This window comes from Schistocerca nitens, chromosome 10, assembly GCF_023898315.1.
Source record: "Schistocerca nitens isolate TAMUIC-IGC-003100 chromosome 10, iqSchNite1.1, whole genome shotgun sequence".
NCBI lineage: Eukaryota > Metazoa > Arthropoda > Insecta > Orthoptera > Acrididae > Schistocerca > Schistocerca nitens.
In genome coordinates this window covers 58,063,131-58,082,041 of record NC_064623.1, presented here as the reverse complement: position 1 = coordinate 58,082,041, position 18,911 = coordinate 58,063,131, and the positions used below count along the sequence as shown (strand labels likewise).

The window sequence follows — 18,911 nt, the reverse complement described above, 5'->3', positions numbered from 1 at the left end:
ACAGCGCCTCAAGCGAACAAATGTACAACTAAATGAAACTTTATAGCTCCCTTAATTCGCCGACAGATAGTGCTTAGCTCTGCCTTTTGTCGTTGCAGAGTTTTAAATTCCTAAAGTTGTGGTATTCTTTTTGAATCACCCTGTGCAAGTCCTGTGTGGTCTTAAAGCCATGGTTCCTGCGAAATAGTAGAGAATTAAGGTGGTGGTGATGGAGGTGGATAGCACTCACGCGTCCCTCTTTCCAAAGTAGAACACAAAGGCTCAATAATATTGACATATGGTAACTGTGATGGCTAAGGGAGATGCGACCATTCTCGAGCTCACAAAACCAGTCCTGGACGATGTGAGCTGTCGTCTTGGAACACAGCATCGCCATGGGGAACAAACATTGCATCATCAGCCAAAATACCGACCGCCTTGCCGCAGTGGTAACACTGGTCCCCATCAGATCACCGAAGTTAAGCGCTGTCGGGCTGGGCTATCACTTGGATGGGTGACCATCCGGTCTGCCGAGCGCTGTTGGAAAGCGGGATGCACTCAGCCCTTGTGAGGCAAACTGAAGAGCTACTTGATTGAGAAGTAGCGGCTCCGGTCTCGGAAACTGACATACGGCCGGGAGAGCGGTGTGCTGACCACATGCCCCTCCATACCCGCATCCATTGACGCCTGTGGGCTGAGGTTGACACGGCGGCCGGTCGGTACCGTTGGGCCTTCCAAGGACTGTTCGGACGTAGTATCAGCCAAAATGGTCACATAATCATTGGCAGCAATAAGATTTGGCAGAATAACCATAGAATACGCATAGAATATATCTGCCCAAATCATCACTGAACTCCCTGGCATGTTTCACTCTTGGGACGTAAACTCGGCGAGAAGCTAGAAACAGAGTGAAACAAGACCGATCCGACCACATGACATTCTTCCATTGCCCCATGGTCCTGGTTTTGTGGTTTCAGCACCACGTTTTCCTGTTACGAGCATTTCCGTCAGTAGTGAGTGATTTTGGAATTCCAGATCGCCCACGAATTCCCAACTTACGGCGCCATATTTGCGTTGTTTTGGTGCTGATACTGTCCATCTAGATCTACGTCTATACTCCGTAATCCACCCCACAGTGAGTGGGGGAGGGTACCGTGTACCACTGCTTATCATTTCCTTTCCTGCACCAACCGCGGGGGAAAAACAACTATCTATATGCCTCCGTATGAGTGCTAATTTCTCGTATCTTATCTTCGTGGTCCTTACGTCCAAGGCATATTGGCGGCAGTAGGATCATTGAGTAGTCAGCTTCAAATGGCGATTCTCTAGATTTACTCAGTAGTGTTCCTCGAAGACAATGTCGCCTTCCCTCCGGGGATTCCCATTACAGTTCCGAACCATGTCCGTAATAATTGCGTGTTGTTCGAACCTACCGGTAAGAAATCTTGCAGCTCGGCTCTAAATTGCTTAGATATCTTCCTTTACATCTACATCTACATGAATACTCTGCAAATCACATTAAAGTGCCTCGCAGAGGGTTCATCGTACCACCTCCACAATACTGTATTATTCCAATCTCGTGTATCTTTCCGTACGAGCTCTGATTTCCCTTATTTTATCTTGGTGACCTTTTCTCCCTATGTAGGTCGGTATCAACAAAATATATTTTCGCATTCGGATGAGAAAGTTGGTGATCGGAATTTCGTGAGAAGATTCCATCGCAACGAAAACTGCCTTCCTTTTAATGATGTCCAGCCCAAATCCTGTATCATTTCACTGACACTCTCTCCCATATTTCGCGATAATTCAAAACGTGCTGCCCTTCTTTGAACTTTTTCGATATACTCCATCAGTCCTATCTGATAAGGATCCCACACCGCGACGGACAACCATGGTGTAGGCAGTCTCCTTAGTAGGTCTGTTACATTTTCTAAAAGTGTCCTGCCAATAAAACGCAGCCTTTGATTAGCCTTCCCCACAACATTTTCTGTGTGTTCCTTCCGATTTAAGTTGTTCGTAATTGTAAAACCTAGGTATTTAGTTGAATTTACGGCTTTTAGAGGAGGAGGAGGATATTAGTGTTTAACGTCCCGTCGACAACGAGGTCATTAGAGACGGAGCGCAAGCTCGGGTGAGGGAAGGATGGGGAAGGAAATCGGCCGTGCCCTTTAAAAGGAACCATCCCGGCATTTGCCTGAAGCGATTTAGGGAAATCACGGAAAACCTAAATCAGGATGGCCGGAGACGGGATTGAACCGTCGTCCTCCCGAATCGGCTTTTAGATTAGACTGATTTATCGTGTAACCGAAGTTTAACGAATTCCTTTTAGAACTCATGTGGATGACCTCACACTTTTCGTCATTCAGGGTCAACTGCCAATTTTCGCACCATTCAGATATCTTTTCTAAATCGTTTTGCACTTTGTTTTGATCTTCTGATGACTTTATTAGTCGATAAACGAGAGCGTCATCTGCAAACAACCGAAGACGGCTGCTCAGAATGTCTCCAAAATCGTTTATATAGATAAGGAACAGCAAACGACCTATAACACTACCTTGGGGAACGCCAGAAATCACTTCTGTTGTACTCTATGACTTTCCATCAGTTACTGCGAACTGTGACCTCTCTGACAGGAAATCACAAATCCAGTCACATAAATGAGACAATATTCCATAAGCACGCAATTTCACTACGAGCCGCTTGTGTGGTACAGTGAGAAAAGCCACCCGGAAATCCAGAAATACGGAATCGATCTGAAATCCCTTGTCAATGGCACTCAACACTTCATGTGAATAAAGAGCAAGTTGTGTTCCACAGGAACGACGTTTTCTAAACCCATGTTGACTGTGAGTCAATAGACCGTTTCCTTCGAGGTAATGCATAATGTTCGAACACATGTTCTAAAATCCTGCTGCATATCGACGTTAACGATATGGGCCTGTAATTTAGTGGATTACTCCTACTACCTTTCTTGAATATTGGTGTGACCTGTGCAACTTTCCAGTCTTTGGTTACGGACTTTTCGTCGAGCGAACGTTTGTATATGATTGTTAAGTATGGAGCTAGCGCATCAGCATACTCCGAAAGGAACCTAATTGGTATACAGTCTGGACCAGAAGACTTGCTTTTGTTAAGTGATTTAAGTTGCTTCACTACTCCGAGGATATTTACTTCTGCGTTACTTATGTTTAATCCGGCCTGGTACGAAACCCAAACACTCGACCAGTACTCAAGAATAGAGCTCAACGCTGCCCTATATGCAGCCTCCTTTACAGGTGAACCACACTTTCCTAGAATTCTACCAATAAACAGAAGTCGACCATTCGCCTTCCCTACCACAATCCTTACACACTCGTTCCATTTCATATCGCTTTGCAACGTTGCGAGCAGATATTTAAACGAGGTGGCTGTATCGAGCAGGACACTACGAATGTTGTACCTGAGCTTTACAAGACTCTTTTTCCTACTCATCCGCATTAACTTAGGTTTTTCTACACGCAGACCTAGCTGCCATTAATCACGTCAGCTAGAAAATTTGTTTAAGTCATCTAGTATCCTCCTATAGTCACTCAACTTTGGCACCTTACCGTACACCACAGCATTATCAGAAAACAACTGCAGATTGCTGCCCATCCTGGCTGCCGAATCATTTATGTGTATAGGGAACTCCTGACGATATTCTTGTCTTTGATGAACATTCGCCGACGAGGGCAACATATTGCGTTCTATTATTTAAGAATTCTCGAGCCACTCAGATATCTGTGAACTTATTCCATATGCTCGTATCTTCGTTAACAGCCTGTAACGGGGCACCGTGCCAGATGCTTTTCGGAAATCTGGAAACTCGGAATGTGCCTGTTGCCCTTCATCCATAATTCTCAGTATATCATGTGAGAAAAGGACAAGCTGAGTTTCGTACGAGCGATTCTTTCTAAAACCGTGCTGATTCGTGGACATAAGATTCTCGCTCTCAAGAAAATTTATTGTTTTCGAACTGAGAACGTGTTCATGGATTCTGCAGCAAACCGATGTTAGGGATGTTGGTCTTTAATTTTGTAATTTTGCGATCTGATCATTTGCTCTTCTTATATACAAAGTCACCTGCGCTTTTCTTCAGTCACTTGTGGCTTTGTGCTGGGCGAGACATTCGAAATAAATGCAAACTTGGTAAGTGGCCAATACTGTAGAGCACTCTTTGAAAAATCTGAATTGTCATTCATCCGGACCTGGTGACTTATTTGTTTTGAAATCTTTAAAAAAAAAAATGATTCAAATGGCTCTGAGCAGTATGGGACTTAACATCTACGGTCATGAGTCCCCTAGAACTACTTAAACCTAACTAACCTAAGGACATCACACAACACGCAGCCCATCACGAGGCAGAGAAAATCCCTGACCCCGCCGGGAATCGAACCCGGGAACCCTGGCGTGGGAAGCGAGAACGCTACGGCACGACCACGAGATGCGGGCTGAAATCTTTCAGTTTTTTTCTCTACGCTAGTGATGTTTATTACTATGACGGTATATATATATATATATATATATATATATATATATATATATATATATATATATATAAGATTCTCTTTCGTGAAGGATTTATTGGACGTGAAATTTAAAACTTCGGCCTTCGTTTTGCTATAGTCAACTGACGCACCAGACTGGTCAACAAGTGGCTGCAGAGAAGCGTTTACACCCACTTAGAGATTTTACATAGGACCAGAATTTTCCCGGGTTCTCTGCCGGATCTTTTGCTAAGGTATAACGGTGGTAATAGTTGTGTGCTTCGCGCATAAATATTTTCACAGACGCACGAATTTCTATTAACCCTTTCTATACTGACGTTGTAATGTCGGCCTATTTGTTACTAAAAGGCCTAAGGAATACTCTGTAAGAGGTCCATGACTAAGGAATTTACTGCTGGAGCACTCGAGCAGATGTCACTTCGATGGATTGCTCACGCGCTGCCTGCGATATGTAAGCTACAACAGAATCGCAGACCAGAGAGCACTGTCGGCAGTAGTAGTAGTAGTAGTAGTAGTAGCAGCAGCTCGCAGTCGGGCGGTTGGGTCCGGTCGCTCTTACAAGGGGAGGCCGCCAATTGTGAAATTCAGATTCAATTCATACTGCGCATAATAAAAGCTCATGGCCAGAGGTGTAATGTGGCAAAGCACCAAGATGCACTTCTCAGCCGTAGTCGAGAAAATCGACAGTTGAAAGAAACCGTTGCGGTGAAATACTCTCTACGATTAATAATTTTCTACAGCGTCGTGGCGCAGCGGTAAGTGCTGGGGTTCGTAATCCGAAGGTCGCCGGATCGAATCTCGCGCCATTCAACCCTTTTTTTAGTATTTGTTTTTTGTAATATATATATATATATATATATATATATATATATATATATATATATATATATATATAATTCCCGGCAATCAGTTGCAACAATTATGCATATAATAAGTTGTTGAAAGTCGTTTGTCGTGGAAAAACTGGCGACTTCGAACATCATTATGTTTTCCGCAAACAAAGTTGTATTTCACAAATGTTATTAATTGTCTTCATAATGTTAACCACGTATAGTTAACGGAAGACGTAGAAACGGTATTGCGAAACGAATACATACAGCGTAAGTCAAACGTTCGAATTAGAATAGAGACCGCACGAACACAAATTTGCTGCGGCAGGTATGAAATATAAACTCCGTTACTCGCTCGTTACACTTGAAGGACAGATGTTGAATGGGCCGAAACGAGCCGCCGCATAACAGCGTAGTTGCCTGCTAACTTCGAAAGAAGGTAGATGCGGTCCCTAGCGCAACTTATAACATCGTCGAAAATCAGTGCGGACGGGACAGCTTTGGTACACCCTGTTAAACAAACGGAAAAATGGAGGCGGTACAATTGGAGAGCGATCCGCCTTCACCAACATGCATAATTCATTAATAGTATATATATATGTATATATATATATATATATATATATATATATATATATATGAATTACAAAAAACTAATAATAAAAAAAATTACATGGCGCGAGATTCGATGCGGCGATGTTCGGATTACGAACCCGAGCGCTTACCGCTGCACCACGACGCTGTGGAAAATTATTAATCGTCGAGATTATTTCACCGCAACGGTTTCTTTTAACTGTCGATTTTCTCGACAACGGCTGAGAAGTGCATCTTGGTGCTTTGCCACATTACACCTCTGGCCATGAGCTTTTATTATGCGCAGTATGAATCAAATCTGAATTTCACAATTGGCGGCCTCCCCTTGTTAGAGAGCAGTTGTCGAATTGTGTAGCTCACAGAGAGCACTTGTGTCCTGTATGGAATTACCAAGGCCGGTCGTGGAGAACGATGGCGGTGCCTGAGCGATGTAGCATAAGGTAAAAGCAAAAATTATTATTATTCATTGCCGCCCTCATATGTAATTGGCAACAACTCATTTTGTACTGTTGTTATATCAAAGTCACATGTAAATAATTTTTCAATAATAATCTTTCTTATAAAGATAACTTTTGACAGTCATTCATCTGAATTTGAAGTTTTTGATAATTTCTGCTATCCATAGTCAAGCCAATTATAGTAAAGAAAAGTCAGTTTTTTTTATACATATCAAAATCTAGTGGCCAGCATTACACTGGGCTGTGCCAGAAAAATTTCTTGTAGGAGCAGATATATACGCGTTATCCGGTGACTTAATTGAGGTAAGAATTTTCAGTTTATTCAGAATGACTTTTCAGGGCCATGACGCATCATTGCTGACGTCCAGATTTACCAGTTTAGGTTCACAGTCACTTAATTATTGAAAGGTTGTATATGAATCACAATTTTATTGCGAGATTAGTCAGATTTTTATTGGGAAGTTACGGAAATAAACTGTTGGGAGGTTACAACCCATTGTGTGTGGACTGCCGATCTAGCCGCTCAAGACAGTTTTCAGAATACGAGTTCAAAAGTAATTCGCGAAACCGACTGTCTGTGCCTCCTGCAATGAATCCGTAGACATCCCAGTCTATATTCGATGGGTTAAAGCCACCTCCAACTAGTACTGCATAACCTGGGTATTTACGCGCTGTTGACTGTAGACTTTCTTTGAACTACTGTAGAACTGTCACAGCAGACTCGGGCGGCCGCTGGAAACACCCAACAATTAACTTGGTTTCACCTACACCAGTTGTACGCGACCAGATGGCTTCACTGTCACTCTGAACTTCGACCTCAACAGACACAATATTTTTGTCAACTGCGTTGAATACTCCCCTCCTGTGGCCTTCAGTCTATCTTTCAGATATGTGTTCCATGAGACGCTAAATATCTTACAGCTCTCTACGTCGGGTTTGAGACGGCGCTCGCTCCGGAGAATGATTTGAGCGCAAGAACTTTAATGGAGAGTAGTAAATTTGGGATCTTTGTTACGAATACTTCGACAATTTACTAATTAAATTTTGACAGTCGGAATGTCTTTACTCTGAATTAAGTCCGATTTCCCTTGCTGCTTATCGACTGGCGAGTGTTCATCAGAGTACCATGAACTGTCGCCTAGCCTAAAGAGCCTCACGTGCACTCCAAAACTACCCTGCTACACGAGTAGCTGTTTCCTACATGTAGTGCACCCCTGGCCTATATCAAGGAGAGTCCTACACTTCCCCAACCGATAGCGCAGGTCTAGTCTACATCTACATACATACTCTGCACTACGGTGCGTGGCGGAGGGTACCTCGTACCACAACTAGCATCTTCTCTCCCTGTTCCACTCCCAAACAGAACGAGGGAAAAATGACTGCCTATATGCCTCTGTACGAGCCCTAATCTCTCTTATCTTATCTTTGTGGTCTTTCCGCGAAATGTAAGTTGGCGGCAGTAAAACTGTACTGCAGTCAGCCTCAAATGCTGGTTCTCTAAATTTCCTCAGTAGCGATTCACGAAAAGAACGCCGTCTTTCCTCTAGAGACTCCCACCCGAGTTCCTGAACCATATCCGTAACACTCGCCTGATGATCAAACCTACCAGTAACAAATCTAGCAGCCCGCCTCTGAATTGCTTCTATGTCGTCCGTCAATCCGAACTGATAGGGATCCCAAACGCTCTAGCAGTACTCAAGAATAGGTCGTATTAGTGTTTTATAAGCGGTCTCCATTACAGATGAACCACATCTTCCCAAAATTCTACCAATGAACCGAAGACGACTATCCGCCTTCCCCAAAACTGCCATAACATGCTTGTCCCACTTCATAACGCTCTGCAATGTTACGTCCAAATATTTAATCGACGTGACTGTGTCAAGTGCTACACTACTAATGGAGTATTCAAACATTATGGGATTCTTTTTCTTATTCATCTGCATTAATTTACATTTATCTATATTTAGAGTTAGCTGCCATTCTTTACACCAATCACAAATCCTATCCAAGTCATCTTGTATCCTCCCACAGTCACTCAACGACGACACCTTCCCGTACACCACAGCATCATCAGCAAACAGCAGCAAATTGCTACCCACCCTATCCGAAAGATCATTTATGTAGATAAAAAACAACAGCGGACCTACCACACTTCCGTGGGGCACTCCAGATGATACCCTCACCTCCGATGAACGCTGACCAGCCAACACCGTCACAGAGTCGATGAAGCCTTTGTTTCAGACCCTTCATACGGCTCCAAGCCAAAGGACCTCGATCAACTGCGGGAACAGTGCTGCAAATCGCGAGCTCTGCTTGTACCCAGCACGTGAGGCCAGTAGCCTTCACTACTTCGACCAGCCGCCCATATGAACTGAGGATGGCCTCAAAACTCATGTGACAGGCGTTATCGGTGCCGACGCGAACCACAACCCCGGGCCCCGCACGCTCGAGAGGACAGATCCACCGTGTTGGGTACACTAGGAGATGTATCGGTAGCAGAGCCCGTGGGCGAAACAAGTCACACCTAAAGTGTCCGCTACCGCTACAAGTCGAGGCAGCAGTCAGAAGACGAATGACAGTAGCCAAATTGCACTCAGCTATTCATGAAGTGCGGCCAGTTCCTCTTGCGTCGGCAACAACGTGCACATATCCTACCCATCCTAGAAAGACTAACTGAAGAAGTAAGGTATAAAAGACATAATATTGGATATACGTGCAAGTTTCTACTCTCCTGATGTGTCACCAATGGACGTTGATGCCTTAGTGAGCCATGTAGCTGGCTCTTCAGAAGAAATGCAAACTGCGCTACAGACTGCCTGCATTTACACACACTAAATGCGAGCATACATCTCTTACACAGAGAAATACTCACGAAATTTGAGAAATATACTACAAGGAAAACATAGGAAAGCATAAACGCTTAACTTGCCGTGGTGTATATACAGGTTGGTCCATTGATAGTGACCGGGCCAAATATCTCACGAAATTAGCATGAAACGAAAAAACTTCAAAGAACGAAACTCGTCTAGCTTGAAGGGGGAAACCAGATAGCGCTATGGTTGGCCAGCTAGATGGCGCTGCCATAGGTCAGACGGATATCAACTGCGTTTTTTTTAAATACTAACCCCCATTTTTATTACATATTCGTATAGTACGTAAAGAAATATGAATGTTTTAGTTGGACCACTTTTTTCGCTTTGTGATAGATGCCGCTGTAATAGTCAAAAACGTATAAGTACTTGGTATCACGTAACATTCCGCCACTGCGGACGGTATTTGCTTCGTGGTACATTACCCGTGTTAAAATGGACCGTTTACCAATTGCGGAAAAGGTCGATATCGTGTTGATGTATGGCTATTGTGATCAAAATGCCCAACGGGCGTGTGCTATGTATGCTGCTCGGTATCCTGGACGACATAATCCAAGTGTCCGGACCGTTCGCCGGATAGTTACGTTATTTAAGGAACAGGAAGTGTTCAGCCACATGTGAAACGTCAACCACGACCTGCAACAAATGATTATGCCCAATTAGGTGTTTTAGCTGCTGTCGCGGCTAATCCGCACATCAGTAGCTGACAAATTGCGCGAGAATCGGGAATCTCAAAAACGTCGGTGTTGAGAATGCTACATCAACATCGATTGCACCCGTAGCATATTTCTATGCACCAGAAATTGCATGGCGACGAGTTTGAACGTCGTGTACAGTTCTGCCACTGGGCACAAGAGAAATTACGGGACGATGACAGATTTTTTGCACGCGTTCTATTTAGCGACGAAGCGTCATTCACCAACAGCGGTAACGTAAACCGGCATAATATGCACTATTGGGTAACGGAATATCCACGATCTCTGCGACAAGTGGAACATCAGCGTCGTTGGCGGGTTAATGTATGGTGCGGCATTATGGGAGGAAGGATAATTGGCTCCCATTTTATCGATGGTAATCTAAATGGTTCAATGTAAGCTGATTTCCTACGAAATGTTCTACCGATGTTACTACAAGATGTTTCACTGCATGACAGAATGGCGATGTACTTCCAACATGATGGATGTCCGGCACGTAGCTCGCGTGCGGTTGAAGCGGTATTGAATAGCATATTTCATGACAGGTGGATTGGTCGTCGAAGCACCATGCCATGGCCCTCACGTTCACCGGATCTGACGTCCCCGGATTTCTTTCCGTGGGGAAAGTTGAAGGATATTTGCTATCGTGATCCACCGACAACGCCTGACAACATGCGTGAGCGCATTGTCAATGCATGTGCAAACATTATGGAAGGCGAACTCCTCGCTGATGAGAGGAATGTCGTTAGACGTATTGCCAAATGCATTGAGGTTGACGGACATCATTTTGAGCATTTATTGCATTAATGTGGTATTTACAGGTAATCACGCTGTAACAGCATGCGTTCTCAGAAATGATAAGTTCACAAAGGTACAGGTATCACATTGGAACAACCGAAATAAGATGTTCAAACGTACCTACGTTCTGTATTTTAATTTAAAAAACCTACCTGTTACCAACTGTTCGTCTAAAATTGTGAGCCATATGTTTGTGACTATTAAGCGCCATCTGTCACAAAGCGAAAAAAGTGGTCCAAGTAAAACATTCATATTTCTTTACGTACTAAACGAATATGTCATAGAAAATGGGAGTACCTATTTAAAAAAACGCAGTTGATATCCGTTTGACCCACGGCAGCGCCATCTAGCGGGCCAACTATAGCGCCATCTGGTGTCCCCCTTCAAGCTAGACAAGTTTCGTTCTTTGTAGTTTTTTCGTTTGACGCTTATTTCGTGAGATATTTGGCCCAGTCACGATCAATGGACCACCCTGTATCTATCACCCGAGAGCTGGATCTTCACTTACTGGCTTACTGATCAAATCGACGCTTGCCTTCAAAACAAAACAGATTAGGAAGTACTGCACAATATGGTTCGCAAGTGCGACATTCCGTTTTGCAATGACTTTTGCAGCTTTCGTCCTGTTATTGTTCATAACAGTTCTCTTCAATGACTGTCTATCAACACACATTTTTGTCCACGTTGTGACAGCGGATGATGTTATTCCGCTGTCCCTCTATGTGGCAGAAATTTTCGATACGGTGCCTGTTGAAACATCAAATACTTTTCCGCCTTGGTTACAGAAGCATCCACCATATGAACACCAGCAATTTGCCTACGATGGAATAACTGAGCTCCGACATAGTGCACTCACGACTACAAAAAACACTTTTCTTAGCACAGGTGGCACTTGTGATTTATTGATACCATTCCACAGGCGCCGTTCATGGTCAAATTCAACAGCGCAACGTGCAGGCATGGCTAGCTTCTGCATTCATGTTCAAGCAGACATGTCTCCCGATTTTTCCATAGTTTTGTCCACCCCGTGTCTCCCACATTCCCTGGGGACTCGTGAAGACACCACCGTCTCCGATGAAAACTTTCCAGCCAGGACAACATACTGATTTTCCTATTATACAACACGTAAGGTGGCTTAAGGGGCTCCGGAACGCCCTATACTTGCAATGTTAAAATAACGCTAATAAATTACATCTTTCCTCACAAAGTATTTGAGGTAGGAAGTTGAACTTTTTACAGATTATTTATTGGAATATGGGCTACAACTTCATTCGCCCTATACTTGCAATGTTAAAATAACGCTAATAAATTACATCTTTCCTCACAAAGTATTTGAGGTAGGAAGTTGAACTTTTTACAGATTATTTATTGGAATATGGGCTACAACTTAACACAGGGATTTTACAAAATTTTAGTTCAGTTATTAAAGATGATTTTCTTTCAATTGTAATGAAAATTCACAACATTTTTTTGCAATTTTTTATTTATATATTCAAAAATATACATTTTTTTGGAAAAAGGCTGTGTTAAATTATGCAGAAGGTACTGTGTAACCTTTACTGAAAGTTTGAAACAAATATGTTTGGAAGATCCTTAGAAAACATGTAATTAGTATGAGAAAATAAAAGTTTTGGGAATCGAGCGACAAAGATTGGATTAACTTTTTAGTGCATTCCAGGTCCATAGGATGGATTATCTTCATCCTCTGCAAACTCTTCCTCCAGCTTCCTCTTGTTCCTCCTCCTGTTTACTCTTGATTGTATTTCTAGACTCTTTACAGCCCTGTCTGCAGCCCGAAGGCGTTCCTTGTCTAAAGCAAGCATCGCTCGTACCATGTTAGAATCTATCTTCATTCCAATATTTCTAAATACCTTGCACCTTACAATGTTGCCATCATTGAAAGTCGCAACAGCATCATACACACCAAAGTGAAGTGTTTCTATTCCAACAAATACAGTCTTGGGGATTCTCGACCATATAACACTATTTACACTTTCATTGGGGTTTTGAGTTTTTCCGTGAATACACTTTTTCAACAGTTCAGGTGCTGCTAAGTCTCTGAAAATAGGTTTTATCACCTCATTGAACCAAGCTTCTTCTGTGAAGTATTTTCTTTCCCACTTTGACTGCTATGGGCAGGTGTACTTGAGAGGTTAGGTTCACTCACTTGGTTACCGTCTTTATTGTTTACAGTAATAACACATACCTTTGGCTTTCCAACATTTCTCCTTTTCTTAAAAGCTTTCAGAGGATTTCTAATAACTTTACTTTTACTCATTATTATACTTCAACAAAACAGAGACTCAAGAAACATAATTAATTAAGAATATTTTCGAGATAACGACAGAGTAAATAAACAGGAAACAATCGACAATCACACCAGCGATATATATTGAACCATCACAGGTTAGCCACAACACATACTTTATCTCACATCACTAAAATGTACGTGATGAACACGGACGTTAATAATAACACCATTTGACAGCAGTTTAACAGCGCCACAGTGGGTCACGCCCATGTAGAGCACATTTCAAAAAAAAAATTTAAAAATAGCTGTAGTCTTCGGATTTGAATAAATTATATATCTATTAAAAGGTAATAGTCTGCAGATTCAGAAAACGCAAAAAAGTAAAAATTGAACTTTTGATGATTTTGAGCCTTTCCGGAGCCCCTTAATGGATACACGAGTAGGAGCGCTAGCAGAGAAAGCTGTTGTTGGGATGTGAGTCTGTAAACTCGCTGCTTTAATCGGCCTTACCGTTATGGAGATCATGGCATCAGTCATGGCGCCAGCCATCTCATCCTCCGACACGTCGTCTGGTAGCAGCAGGTCATGCTTGATGCCAATAACGGTGTCGTAAATGTTCCGCAGGGCTGCCTTGAGTGCCGGATTGTAGGTCTCGATGGCGGTGCCTCCAGTGCTGGCCAGGCGCTCGCACAGGTAGAGGCCGCCCTCGTGGAAGGCCTCCAGAAATCCCTCCAGCAGCTGGAACCAAGCAGCACACTCTCAACGTGCGTCTTCTCCACTCCGACCGGCAGAAGATGGAGTTTATCCCATCTACATGATAGGTAGCAGTTCGTAAGTGGAGCGAATCAGGGACTGTGTTGTGTACCACAGGGTTCTGTCTTGGGTCCTTAGTTACTCCTAGTATACAGGGTGTTTCAGGATATCGCTGACAAACCTTGAGGAGTGACAGGTCGCATAAAGAGCAACACTTCTTTTTATTAAGGAACATACAATCTTAAACGCGGTCTTAGTTATAATGATGAATACATACAATTGCTCAATAATTACTATTTATTATTGTTATTAGTCATGTTCTGACAGAAATTTACACAAATGGTTGGGTTGGGTTGGTTGGGTTGTTTTGGGGAAGAGACCAAACTGCGAGGTCATTGGTCTCATCGGATTAGGGAAGGACGGGGAAGGAAGCCGGCCGTGCCCTTTCAAAGGAACCATCCCGGCATTTGCCTGGAGTGATTGAGGGAAATCACGGAAAACCTAAATCTGGATGGCCGGACGCGGGAATGAATGCGAGTCCAGTATGCTAACCACTGCACCAACTCGCTCGGTATACACGAATGGTTCAAAACAAACTACTCTGTGCCTCAATATGTGCTCCACACCTTCGTATGAATGCCCGTCCAGCTCTGGAGGCCATGTCCGTATTCTGTCGGATGTGATGGAATGTATCAGTGATTGGGGCTGTCAGCCCGCTCTAGCGGGAGTTGGAGTAATGTCTACCATACATGCCCCCAAAGAAAATAATCAAGGTGCACCAAGTCAGGTGGATGTGATGGCCACACCACAGGGCCTCCTCGTGCTATCCAGTGTTCCACAAAATCAGTTAGCTCTGCTCGTCCATCATCACTGAAGTGTGCTCTGGCTCCATCGCGCTGGAATCAGAGGTCCCTGCGCACAGGAAGTGGTATAGTGTCCAGCAGTTCTGGAAGTGTGGTCCGCAGGAACTGTAAGATGCTCCAGTTAACCTGTGTGGGAGTATTACAGGTCCTGGAGATGATTTTCGACAATTTACACCCACATGTTTATGAAGAGCCTCTGCTGGTGTGATCTAACAGCAGCAGCATGAGTGGATTCGTTGTCCCATATGTGGCTGTTGCTGCTGTTAAAATAACCACCATGTGTAAATAAAACTTCATTTGAAAATAAAACATGTCTGTGGAAGACAACATGATTTGTTCTTTGGTGTGTGAACTACTGCGCAAGCTGCATACAATATGCGTAATGGACGGGCCCTAAAACCCGCACCCTTTGAAGATGGTATCCATTTAGCCTGTATTCTTTCAATACTTTAGAAATACAGGGTGATTCAAAACGAATACCACAACTTTAGGAATTTAAAACTCTGCAACGACAGAAGGCAGAGCTAAGCACTATGTGTCGGCGAATTAAGGGAGCTATAAAGTTTCATTTAGTTGTACATTTGTTCGCTTGAGGCGCTGTCGACTAGGCGTCAGCGTCAGTTGATGCTAAGATGGCGACCGCTCAACAGAAAGCTTTTTGTGTTATTGAGTACGGCAGAAGTGAATCGACGACAGTTGTTCAGCGTGCATTTCGAACGAAGTATGGTGTTAAACCTCCTGATAGGTGGTGTATTAAACGTTGGTATTTCAGCCAATAAAGTTTTTGGTCCGTTTTTCTTTGAAGGTGCTACTGTAACTGGACTACAGTATCTGGAGATGTTAGAGAATTGGCTGTTCCCTCAGCTCGAACAAGAAGCACAACAATTCATATTTCAGCAGGATGGAGCGCCACCACATTGGCACTTATCTGTCTGTAACTACCTGAACGTCAACTACCCGAGGCGATGGATCGGCCGCCAGGCAGCCCGTGACAGAGCACTTCATCACTGGCCTCCAAGAAGCCCTGATCTTACCCCCTGCGATTTTTTCTTATGGGGGTATGTTAAGGATATGGTGTTTCGGCCACCTCTCCCAGCCACCATTGATGATTTGAAACGAGAAATAACAGCAGCTATCCAAACTGTTACGCCTGATATGCTACAGAGAGTGTGGAACGAGTTGGAGTATCGGGTTGATATTGCTCGAGTGTCTGGAGGGGGCCATATTGAACATCTCTGAACTTGTTTTTGAGTGAAAAAAAACCTTTTTAAATACTCTTTGTAATGATGTATAACAGAAGGTTATATTATGTTTCTTTCATTAAATACACATTTTTAAAGTTGTGGTATTCTTTTTGAATCACCCTGTAGATACACGATCTGCTTTCATTGCAGGGGCGCTGCTTGAAGGTTCATTGCTAAATCTACAGATCACTTCACCCTCAAAATCTGGGGTTCTCATGTCATGCCTACCATCACCAATATGCTGAGCATGCAAACTGGCAGTTTTCCTAAGTGTCCATGAACTACAGCACAGAAACTGTGGTATGAATGTCTTCTGTTAGGGAACCGATTTTCGTAGAAACAAAGAGCTGCACTTTCATTTCCATGTGCCTCAGTGTAACACAAAATCATGTCAGTAAGCTCATCAGAACTATACTGCACGTTTCTGAGCTGTGTGCATTACGTATCGGGGCCACTTGCTTATACCGACAGTAGCTGTTTTTGGCGAATGTCTCCGACCAGTTGCTGGGTAACCGATGGACGCCTTACTGCCAGGCGTCGCCGAGCAGCATTCAAGGTCTTGTCGATGGAACTGTGATAGTTCGGGGTCCGCTGTCACAGCAGACATGTTGACATCCATGTGGGCTGAATATCGCGTAAATTCAGCAGCCTGGGCTGGAATGCGTATTGATGGCGCCAAGACGCTGGTTGAATTTCGAAGGTCAGTCACTCAAGCATTTGGGAGAATGAAACATGACTTGGGAGTCCGTTTCACCAGAGGACAGTGGATTTTATGATAATCACCCATTCCCAGCTACAGACAGCAGTTCTGAATTTGATAAGTAACGGTCCTAACCAGTCCTAAGTAAAGAAGGCAAAGCAGAAAGGTGGAAGGAATATATAGAGAGTCTGTACAAGGGCGATGTACTTGAGGGCAAATGATAGAGGACGTAGATGAAGATGAAATGAGAGATATGATACTACGCGAAGAATTTGACAGAGCAAGAAGGCACTGGGAGTAGACAATAGTCCGTTAGAACTACAGACAGCTTTGGGAGAGCCAGCCATGACAAAACTCTTCCATCTGGTGAGCAAGATGTATGAGACAGGCGAAATACCCTCAGACTTTAAGAAGAATATAACAATTCCATTCCCAGAGAAAGAAGACGTTGACAGGTGTGAAAACTGCCGAACTATCAGTTTAATAAGTCACGGTTGCAAAATACGAACACGAATTCCTTATAGACGAATGGAAAAACTCGTAGAAGCCGACCTCAGGGAAGATCAGTTTGGATTCCGTAGAAATGTTGGAACACGCGTGGCAATACTGACTCTACAGCTTACCTTAGAATATAGGTTAAGAAAAGGCAAACCTACATTTCTAGCATTTGCAGACTTAGAGAAAGCTTTCGACAATTTTGATTGGAGTGAAATTCTGAAGGTGGCAGGGATAAAACACTGGGACCGAAAGGCTATTTACAATTTATACAGAAACCAGATGGCAGTTATAAGAGTCGAGGGGCACAAAAGGGAAGCAGTGGTTGACAACGGAGCGAGACACGATTGTAGCCTATTCCCGATGTCGTTCAATCTGTATACTGAGCAAGCAATAAAGGAAATATAAAAATTTGGAGTAGGAATTAAAATACATGGAGAAGAAATAAAAGCTTTGAGGTTTGCCGGCGACATTGTAATTCTGTCAGAGACAGCAATGTATCTGGAAGAGTAGTTGAACGGTCTTGAAAGGAGGATATAAGATGTACATGAACAAACGCAAATCGAGGATAATGGAATCTAATCGATTTAAATTAGGTGACGCTGAGGGCATTAGATTAGGAAACGCGAGACTTAAAATACTAGAAAAGTATGGAATGTAGTCGAATTAAATCGGGTGATGCTGAGGGAAAGAGATTAGGAAATGAGACACTGAAAGAAATGGATGAGTTTTGCTATTTGGGAAGCAAAATAATTAATGATGGTCGAAGTAGAAAGGATATAAAATGTAGACTGGCTCTGGCAAGGAAAGTGTTTCTGATGAAGAGAAATTTGTTAACATCGGGTATAGATCTAGGTGTCAGGAAGTCTTTTCTGAAAGTATTTATATGGAGTGTATCCTTGTAAGACAAGAAGAGAATAGAAGCATTCGACGTGTGGTGCAGCAGAAGAATGCTGAAGATTAGTTGGTTAGATCATGTAACTAATGAAAAAAAAAATGTGTATGAAATCTTATGGAACTGCTAAGGTCATCAGTCCCTAAGCTTACACACAACTTAACCTACATTATCCTACGGACAAGCACACACACCCATGCCTGAGGGAGGACTCGAAGCTCCGCCGAGACCAGCCGCACAGTCCATGACTGCAGTGCCCCAGACCGCTCGGCTAATCCCGCGCGGCTGTAACTAATGAGGAGGTACTGAATAGAATTGGGGTGAAGAGTAATTTGTGGCACAACTTGACTAGAAAAAGGGATCGTTTCGTAGGACACGTTTGAGGCATCAAGGTATCGCTGATTTAGTATTGGAGGGCAGCGTGAAGGGTTAAAATAGGATAGGGAGACCAAGAGATGAATACACTAAGCAGATTCAGAAGGATGTAGGCTGCAGTAGGTACTTGGAGATGAAGAAGCTTGCACAGGATAGAATAACATGAAGAGCTGTATGAAATCAGTCTCTGGAGTGAAGACCACAACAACAAAAAATAACGGTTGTGGCCCCAGGCATCCTGGTTATCTTCCTAGCAAGCGAATGATTTTCCTGTGGCTGGCCTAATATAATGTGGGGCGAGTACAGACTCGTTTGTTTCTGTGATGGGCTATCTGTAGCGGTTTTGAGCAGGTTTCGCGACATTTGGCAAACGTTAGCTAATCATTAAATTTACTACTCGCAGTTTATAGTTTTGCTGTCGTGCTGCTGAGAAAAAAAAAGAAAAGAAAAAAAGGACGAAAAACCCGGGTTCGAGTCCCGTCCGATAGAAATTTTCACTATCGTCATTGCATTATATTATACAACTGGACGTGATTCGTATTCGCAACCGCGAATATATTTTATGTCTTTCATAGCAGCTGAAGT

At 43.3% G+C, this 18,911-nt stretch overlaps 1 protein-coding gene across 1 annotated transcript in view; it reads right to left on the bottom strand.

Annotated features, from left to right (window-relative positions):
- LOC126210475 (cytochrome P450 4C1-like) overlaps positions 1 to 18,911 on the bottom strand; it is a 165,320-nt gene that overhangs the window by 68,590 nt on the left and 77,819 nt on the right. Inside the window, exon 4 of the mRNA XM_049939710.1 lies at positions 13,512 to 13,739. Coding sequence (XP_049795667.1) covers positions 13,512 to 13,739 — 228 coding nt within the window. The remainder of the gene's footprint in view (positions 1 to 13,511; positions 13,740 to 18,911) is intronic.